At 52.0% G+C, this 9,420-nt stretch overlaps 1 protein-coding gene across 1 annotated transcript; it reads right to left on the reverse strand.

Moving 5' to 3' along the window:
• On the reverse strand, nucleotides 1-9,420 carry GET3 (guided entry of tail-anchored proteins factor 3, ATPase). The gene is made up of 6 exons (XM_017497803.2): nucleotides 8,888-9,420; nucleotides 2,546-2,694; nucleotides 2,312-2,462; nucleotides 1,018-1,125; nucleotides 729-926; nucleotides 1-351 (listed from the first exon to the last, which is right to left on the reverse strand). Exons 1-6 carry the CDS (start codon nucleotides 9,194-9,196, stop codon nucleotides 220-222), a joined length of 1,047 nt encoding a protein of 348 aa, XP_017353292.1. The 5' UTR covers nucleotides 9,197-9,420; the 3' UTR covers nucleotides 1-219.

Genomic DNA, 9,420 nt, shown 5'->3' on the forward strand with positions numbered 1-9,420 from the left:
GCAGTTTAAGATCATTTTATTGAAGAGCAAGAGGTGGGAGAGGTAAGGGGCAACTACAATCCCCCACCAGCCCCACCAGGGGGAATGGACCCCTCCCTGCCTCCTGCCCAAGTGGCTCCCCCTGTACTAAGGGGGGGACTTTGTGCAAACTCTGCCCCGAGGGGGTGGGGAGGGTGGAGGGTGAGTGTGAAATGGCAGCGGTTGGGGCTGGCAGCAGTGCTACTGGGCACTGGGGGGCTTGTAGGGCTCCAGGAGGAGGGCTGAGAAGGTGTTGACCTTGTCTGCCCCCCGCACCTCATGGGGTAACAGCGGCAGCTTCACGATATGGAAGTCTTCATACAGGTCCTCCATCTGCAGCCAGGGCAGAGGGTAGAAGGCAGTGGTCAGCGGGCAGGAAGGCAGAGACGGAGTGTGGATCAATAGAAGGGGTTGAGCTAGGAGGCTTCCAGGGTCAGGGAGAGAATACAGGGCAAGAGCTTAAGGTGTCATAAGTGGGAGTTGGGTCAGTATGGTCAGAGATCACTGGGCTAGACCCCCTGTTCTCCAGGGTCACAGGACCTAGGCCAGGCCAGCCACAGTTCACTATGGCTGGGATAATGGTGAAGGATCTGAAATGTGGGGGCGAAGGGCAGGAGGCTAGGGCAGAGGGCTAAAAGGTAGAGCAAAAGGTCAGAGAATAAAGGGGCAGAGGTGCCTCTGCAGAGCCAGTGCTGGGTGGGTGGGCACACCTGGTCCAGATACTTGGCTTGGATCTTGTGGCGGGCCTCACACATCTTGCAGGGCTTCTCAGGGTCGGGGAAGACGAGCTGGTTGACAATGATGTTGTGTGTGTCAATCTTGCACTTGGCCAGCTCCTGGATCAGCCTCTCTGTCTCATATAGGGACAGGAACTCAGCAATGCATACACAGATGAAAGTTGTCTGCTCCTGCAGGGCACAAGAGAGGACAGTGAAGGGTGGGTTCTGGGGCTGTCCTCAGCCCCCTGGGCCTCTCACCACCTGCCAGACCACAACTCACAGGGTCCTTGAACTGTTCGCTGACGGAGCGGATGACAGGCAGCGTCTCCTCCAGCTTGGAGGCCAGCTGGTCTGCGTTCATGTCCCCCAGGCCCAGCATGTTGCACATCTGCAGGGAGGATGTGGAAGGGCTCAGAGCTTACCTGGGGCTCATTCAATCCCCTGGGTTGGGGTTTGCTAAACACCTGGGGGTACGCCACCACACCCAGCTAATTTTTGTACTTTTAGTAGACAGGGTTTCACCATTTTGGCCAGGCTGGTCTCGAACTCCTGACCTCAGGTGATCCACCTGCCTCAGCCTCCCAAAGTGTTGGGATTACAGGAATGAGCAACCTCGCCTGGCCTCAGCTTTGCCATTTCTGGGGAACCATGGCTAAGGGGCTTGACCTCCTGGAGCCTCAGTTTCCCGATCTCTAAACTTTACCTCCAAGACCTGTTGTGCCAGATGAGCTGATGCATATAATATGCTCAGAATAGTGGCTGGCACACAGTAAGTGCTCAGTGTTACCACCTGAGGCACAGATCCCCACAGGGGACAGGCACATACCCACACAAGCACATACACCACAGGGTGTGGTGCTGGTGGAGCACAGAACAGTGGGGCTTTGGGTTGTCATAATAACCCATGGGGGCTGGGCGCAGTGCCCCACACCTGTAATCCCAGCACTTTGGGAGGTCAAGGTGGGTGTATGCTTGAGGCTAGGAGTTTGTGACCAGCCTGGGCAACATGGCAAATACCTGTCTCTACAAAAAATAAATTAGCTGGACATGGTGGTACACATCTGTAGTTCCAGCTACTTGGTAGCCTGAGGCACAAGAATCACTTGAACCCAGGAGGTGAAGGTTGCAGTGAACCGAGATCACACCACTGCACTCCAGTCTGGGTAACAGAGCAAGACTCTGTCTCAAAAAATAATAAGCCATGGGGCACTCTCATGATCTCCATTTGCAAGACAAGGAAGGTGAGGCCCAGAGAGGTGAAGTGATTTGCCTGAGGTCACACAGCAGTTGGGTCATACAGTGAGTGCAGCGGGTTTAAAGGCAGGTCACCTGGTTCTGGAATGTACTTTCCGGCTCTGTCTAGGGCATTTAGTGGGCAGGGGCAGGGAAAGAGTCCTGCCTGCGGGGGAAGAAAGACAGCTCCCTCCCTCCCTCCCATCCCCTCCAGGGAAAAGTACAGAGATGGGGTGGGAAGGAAAGGGATTTATTAGCACGCATCTGAGGGTCTGAGGGAGCAGACCCACTCCCACTCCCGGCTGCCTGCATGGTGCAGGTGGGGGCCCCCTGAAGCCTGCCTGTGAGATGAACGGGCTGATCTGGTTCTTGATCTGCATAAGCCGGCCCAGGCCCCGCTCCACGATGGTGGGGAAGTTGAGCAGCCTCAGTGTGTGGCCCGTGGGTGCCGTGTCAAACACCACCACGGAGAAGTTCATGCCCTTCACCAGCCTGAGGGGAGACAGGGGTCAGGCCCTCTCTGTCCGCTCTTCCCCTTCCCCAGGCAGCCGCCACCCCCGCTGGCTGGGCCTGACCTCATGACCTCGGCATAGCTCATGGCCTCATCGATGCCGGGAAATGCACTCATGGCCTCCTGCATCATCTTCTTGCCCATGCTCAGCATGTTGTCTTCCTCGAAGAACTCGTCAGGCAGCTCTGCCACGCCCAGGCTGGGGTCAATCTCCTGGGGGCCAAGATGAGACTCAGGTCGCTGCTACTGCTTTGTGGCGGGGTGGGGAGGTGGGGGTGCTTCCTAGCCAGGCATAGGGCCAGAGGGAGCCTGTGGCTAACTCTGACCATAGACGCTTCTTTAGGTTACAGCTGGGGGACCCTGAGGTAGCACTTAGGGTTTTGTACAGTTGCACAAAGGGTCAAAAACAAGGGGAAAATTGCAGGCTGTGCCCAGGGCCCTCAAAGGGAAGCCGAAACCCAGTTTGGGCCATTTACACTGCTACTCCCCACTTGCAACCCCGGAGACTCCCATGACTGGGCCATGACCTCTTCCAGATCACTCTTTCCTCCACTCAGAGATTCCCTGACCACCCTAAATAAAAGCACAGCGTCTCTGACACCCCCTGCCCTGCCTTCCTTTCTCCTTAGGTTTAGCCCCTAGGAGCTGGGCAGGATGGCTCACGCCTGTAGTTCCAACTACTCAGGAGACTGGGATGGGAGGATCACTTGAGCCCAGGAGTTGGACACCAGCCTGGGAAATATAGTAAGACCCATCTCAAAAAAAAAAAAAAATATTAGCCCTTCCTCACATCTCACATGGTTCCCTTATGTTTATTGTATTTCTCTACAACAGAAATGTCTGCCCCTCGAGGGCAGATGTTTTACCAGCCAGCTGTGTCCCCAGCACTTAGCATGAACAGTATCTGGCACATAGGTCGTCAACAGGTATGCAGAATCCAGCTGGTCGCAGTGGCTCATGCCTGTAATCTCAGCACATTGGTAGGCCGAGGACGGCAGACCACCTGAGGCTGGGAGTTCTAGACCAGCCTAGCCAACATGGTGAAACCCTGTCTCTACTAAAAATACAAAAATTAGCCAAGCATAGTGGTGGGCATCTATAATCCCAGCTGCTCCAGAGGTTGAGGCAGAAGAATCGCTTGAACCTGGGAGGCAGAGGTTGCAGTGAGCCAAGATCACGACACTGCACTCTAGCCTGGGAGATAGGAGTGAGACTCTTGTCTCAAAAACAAAACAAAAGAAACATGAGGCCAGGCAGGGTGGGTCACACCTGTATTCCCAGTGTGAATACAGAGCCTTGGGAGGCCGAAGAGGGCAGATCACCTGATGTCGGGAGTGTGAGACCAGCCTGGCCAACATAGTGAAACCCAGTCTCTACTAAAAATACAAAAAATTAGCTGGGCATGGTGGCAGGCACCTGTAATCCCAACTATTTGAGAGGCTAAGGCAGGAGAATCACTTGAACCTGTGGGGACGGAGGTTGCAGTGAGCCGAGATTGCACCACTGCACTCCAACCTGGGTGACAAAGCGAGACTCTGTCTCAAAAAACCACAAGGAAAATCACACAAAAACCAAACATGTATGTAGAATCCATGAAGGGATGGCCATGCCGGGGGTCCCTGACCAGTCTCAGACTCAAGGCCTCCCTCTTTATCCTCCTTGTGTCACCACTTCTTGTTGATTTCCCATGGGGAAGCACCCAACTCGCTGGCCTCAGGGGTCATTTCCTGTTGGGGAGCTTGTCCACTCATCACCACGTCCTAGTACCCACTCTCTGACCTTAACCTCCTCTCATGCCTCAGTTATTCTAAGCCTCTTTGGGCCACTTTATCCCCTCACCTGGCCCCTTGTAAACTGTCAGTGCCCCTCTTAGCTGGCACCCATATCCAGCCCAGCCTCCATAGGTTACCTCTGCAAACATTCCCTTTCCCCCTGCTATTGGCAAAATTCCCCACCCTGGTTGCTTCCAGTTTTGTTTTGTTTTTCTTTTAAGAGATAGCATCTTGGCAGGGCAAGGTAGCTCACACTGGTAATCCCAGCACATTAGGAGGCCAAGGCGGGCAGATCACTAAGGTCAGGAGTTCAAGACCAGCCTGGCCACCATGGTAAAACCCCATCTTTACAAAAAAAAAAAATCAGGCCTAGCATCATGGCTCACACCTGTAATCCCAGCACTTTGGGAGGCCAAGGTGGGTGGATCACAAGGTCAGGAGATCGAGACCATCCTGGCTAACAAGTGAAACCCTGTATTTACTAAAAATACAAAAAAATTAGCCGAATGTGGTGGCACCAACCTGTAGTCCCAGCTACTTGGGAGGCTGAGTCAGGAGAGTCACTTAAACCCGAGAGGTGGAGGTTGCAGTGAGCCAAGATCATACTACTGCACTCCAGCCTGGGAGACAGAGTGAGACTCTGTCTCAAAAAAAAAGAGATAGTGTCTCATTCATAGCTCATTGCAGCCTCAAACTCCTAGGCTCAACTGATCCTCCTGCCTCAACTTCCCGACTAATTGGGACTACAGGCATATACTACCATGTCCAGCTAATTTTGTTTGTTTGTTTTTTGTAGATAAAGGGTCTCTCTTTGTTGCCCAGGCTGGCCTTGAACTCCTGGCCTCAAGTGATCCTCCTGTCTCAGTCTCCCCAAGCACTAAATTACAGGTATGGCTTTCCAGCTTTTTCATCACTGCACTTGAGGGCCTGAACACCCTTAAAGACTATTCCCATCTTACTCTCCCTCCTTTTTTTCTTTTTTCTTTTTTTTTTTTTGAGACGGAGTTTCACTCTTGTTACCCAGGCTGGAGTGCAATGGCGCGATCTCGGCTCACCGCAACCTCCGCCTCCCGGGTTCAGGCCATTCTCCTGCCTCAACCTCCTGAGTAGCTGGGATTACAGGCACGCACCACCATGCCCAGCTAATTTTTTGTATTTTTAGTAGAGACGGGGTTTCACCATGTTGACCAGGATGGTCTCGATCTCTTGACCTCGTGATCCACCCGCCTCGGACTCCCAAAGTGCTGGGATTACAGGCTTGAGCCACTGCGCCCGGCTTTTTTTTTTTTTCTTGAGATGGAGTCTAACTCAGTTGCACAGCCTGGGGTGCAGTGGCACAATGTAGACTCACTGCAACCTCTACCTCCCGGGTTCAAGCAATTCTCTGCCTCAGCCTCCCGAGTAACTGGGATTACAAGTGCTTACCACGCCTGGCTAATTTTTGTATTTCTTTTTTCTTTTTTTTTTTTTTTAGAGATGGGGACTTGCTATGTTGCCCAGGCTGGAGCGCAGTGGCTATTCATAGGCGCGATCCCACTACTGATCAGCACGGGAATTTTGACCTGCTCCATTTCCGACCTGGGCTGGTTCACCCCTCCTTAGGCAACCTGGTGGTCCCCCACACCAGGGAGGTCACCATATTGATGCCAAACTTAGTGCGGACACCCGATTGGCACAGTGCACTACAGCCCAGAACTCCTGGGCTCAAGAGATCCTCCAGCCTCAGCCTCCCAAGTAGCTGGGACTAGAGGCACACGCCACCGCTCCCAGCTCTTTTTTTTTGTGAGACGGAGTCTGACATTGTTGCCCTGGCTGGAGTGCAGTGGCACGATCTTGACTTAACCTCCACCTCCCAGGTTCAAGTGATTCTTCTGCCTCAGCCTCCTGAGTGGTTGGGATTACAGGTGCCCACCAACATGCCTGGCTAATTTTTTGTGATTTTAGTAGAGACAGGGTTTCACTATGTTGGCCAGGCTGGGCTGGTCTCAAACTCCTGACTTTGTGATCCACCACACTCAGCCTAATTTTTGTATTTCTAGTAGAGACAGGGTTTTACCCTCTTGGCCAGGCTGATCTTGATCTCCTGACCTTGTGATCCACCTGCCTTGGCCTCCCAAAGGGATTACAGGCGTGAGCCACCATGCCTGGCCCTTGCTCCCCTTTTCTGAACAGAAATTTCCAATGGGCACTTGATGAACCGGATAATTCTGGTTCCCCCTGCTACCTTAAGAAGTGTTTATGGCCAGGCACAGTGGCCTGGGATTACAGATGTGAGCCACTGCACCCGGCCATACTCACCTGACTTTTTGAAATTGTTTTGTAGTGACAAGGTTTTGCAGGCTGGGCACGGTGGCTTACGTCTGTAATCCCAGCACTTTGGGAGGCCAAGGCGGGTGGATCGCTTGAGGTCAGGAGTTTGAGACCAGTCTGACCAAGGTGGCAAAACCCCATCTCTACTAAAAATACGAAAATTAGTTGGGCATGGTGGTGGGCACATGTAATCCCAGCTACTCGAGAGGCTGAAGCAGGAGAATCGCTTGAACTCGGGAAGTGGAGGATGTAATGAATGGAGATTGAGCCACTGTACTCCAGCCTGGGCGACAGAGCAAGAGTCCGTCTCAAAAAATAAATAAGCCGGGCGCGGTGGCTCAAGCCTGTAATCCCAGCACTTTGGGAGGCCGAGGCAGGTGGATCACGAGGTCAAGAGATCGAGACCATCCTGGTCAACATGGTGAAACCCCGTCTCTACTAAAAATACAAAAAATCAGCTGGGCATGGTGGTGCATGCCTGTAATCCCAGCTACTCAGGAGGCTGAGGCAGGAGAATTGCCTGAACCCAGGAGGCGGAGGTTGCGGTGAGCCGAGATCGCGCCATTGCACTCCAGTCTGGGTAAAAAGAGCGAAACTCTGTCTCAAAAAAAAAAAAAAAGAAAAGAAAACTTGTCTGAGGCTGGATGCAGTGGCTTACACTTGTAATCCCAATGCTTTGGGAGGTTGAGGCAGGAGGATTATTTCTCCAGCCCAGAATTCGAGACCAGCCTGGGCAACATGGCTGTGTCTTTTTTTTTTTAATGTCAAAAGACCCTGTGTCTTTTTTTAATTTTTGAGACAGAGTCTCCTTCTGTTTCCCAGGCTGGAGTGCAGTAGCACGATCTCGGCTCACTGCAACCTCTGCCTCCTGGGTTCAAGTGATTTTCCTGCCTCAGCCTTTCAAGTAGCCGGGATTACAGGAATACATCACCACGCCTGCCTAATTTTTTTGTATTTTTAGTAGGGACGGGGTTTCACCATGTTGGCCAGGCTGGTCTTGAACTCCTGACGTCAAGTGATCCGCCTGCCGTGGCCTCTCAAAGTGCTGGGATTATAGGTGTGAGCCACCAAGTCCAGCCTTCACACAGCTTTAAATGCTACCCTTGGGTCAGTGAATTCCAAATCAATGACAATCTCCTCTGAGTTCCAGACTCACATAAGCAAACTACTATCATGATGTTTCCACTTGGATTTCCAGTGGGCACCCCAGATTCGCTGTGGACTAAATGAAATTCTTGACTTGTCCCTTCTAAACCTACTCCTTTACTAGTTTTCCATATCCTAGCTCTCAGAGAGAAAATAAAAACATGTAACTGGCCGGGCGTGGTGGCTCATGCCTGTAATCCAAGCACTTTGGAGGCCAAGGCAGGCAGATCACCTGAGGTCGGGAGTTCAAGACCAGCCTGACCAACGTGGTGAAACCCCATCTTAAAAAAAGACAAAACATGTAACTAATTCCTTTATTTCTCTCACCCATTACAACCAAGTAATCTCACTAATTTACTTCTAAAATAAATCCCTGGTGGGAAGCGGTGGCTCATGCCTGCAACCCCAGCATTGTGGGAAGCCAAGGTAGTCAGATCACTTGAGGTCAGGAGCTGGAGACCAGCCTGGCCAACATGGTGAAACCCTGTCTCTACTAAAAACACAAAATTAACAGGGCATGGTGGTACATGCCTGTAACGGCAGCTACTGGGGAGGCTGAGGCAGAAGAATTGCTTGAACCTGGGAGGCAGGGGTTGCAATGAGCTGAGGTTGCACCACTGCACTCCAGCTTGGGCAACAGAGGAGTCTTGACTATCCAAAAAAAAATAAGTAAATAAATTCCCAAATCTGACTACTTCTCCCCCAACATTCTGCCCCACCACAGTCCAGGATGCTGTCATATCTCAACTGGTTACAGCCCCAACTTCCTTGTTACTTTCCTTGACTGACAATTGAATCTCCACTTAGCTGTCAGAGGGTACTTTTTAAACATGAATTTGGCCATAACATTGCCCTGCTTAAAACAAACAACTTCCCAATAAACCTGGAGTCAATGCCCAACTGCTTACCATGCACTGTAAGGTCCCACACCACGTGGCTCTGATTGGTCTTTCCAACTTCTCCTTCCCCTACCCTGGCTCACTAAGCTTCAGGCACTCTGGTGTCCTTCCTGCTCCGCAAGTCCTCATTCATTCCCTTGTGAGTATGTTGAGGAAGGGGTGAAACAGGAGAGACACAGGATACAGAATGGATAGGACATGGTGGCTGCTGGTGTGTGTGCACAAGAAAGGCTGGAAGGGTCTTTCCCAGAAGTGGGAGCTAAGCCCAGCTCCACTCACCATAGCAAAGAGGTTGTCATAGCCTTTGACCTTGGTAGGCACCTTTGAGAACTTCTGGTCAAAAGCATCTGAGATGTTATGAGCTGGGTCTGTGGAGATGATCAGAACACTCTCACGTCCCTTGGACAGCTGGACTGCCAGGCTGCAGCTGCAGGTGGTCTTGCCCACTCCACCCTTGCCCCTGACGAAGATCCACTTCAGGCTGCGCTGCTCGATGATGTTGCTAAGCGTAGGCTCCAGCGGCTCCACATCAGGCGCGTCTTCGAACTCCTCTGCCTCAACCCCCCACCCGGCCACCCCTGCCGCCATTTTGGAACTGGCTCACGTGATCAAGCGGAGCGCACCATGCGAAGCACCTACAGGGGAAATCCTCTATCACATTCCCATCGAGGCTAGAAGCATGAATTAATTTCCTCATGACTTGCCTTTCAGGAGAAATATAAATTATGTTTTCACTATTCTTTGCTTCCACGGTTCACTTTGTCAACCTCTGGTCTATATATCTCCAAGGACTCCCCCTACCAAATGAGCAC

The sequence above is a fragment of the Cebus imitator genome, unplaced genomic scaffold (genome assembly GCF_001604975.1).
Source record: "Cebus imitator isolate Cc_AM_T3 unplaced genomic scaffold, Cebus_imitator-1.0 Scaffold234, whole genome shotgun sequence".
NCBI classification, from domain to species: domain Eukaryota; kingdom Metazoa; phylum Chordata; class Mammalia; order Primates; family Cebidae; genus Cebus; species Cebus imitator.

Coding starts and splice junctions, on each gene's coding strand:
- GET3 (XM_017497803.2), bottom strand. CDS start 9,196: ATGGCGGCAGGGGTGGCCGGGTGGGGGGTTGAGGCAGAGGAGTTCGAA. Junction 2,463..2,545: donor AGCTATGCCGAGGTCATGAG/GTCAGGCCCAGC, acceptor GTCTCCCCTCAG/GCTGGTGAAGGGCATGAACT. Junction 927..1,017: donor GCGAACAGTTCAAGGACCCT/GTGAGTTGTGGT, acceptor TGTGCCCTGCAG/GAGCAGACAACTTTCATCTG.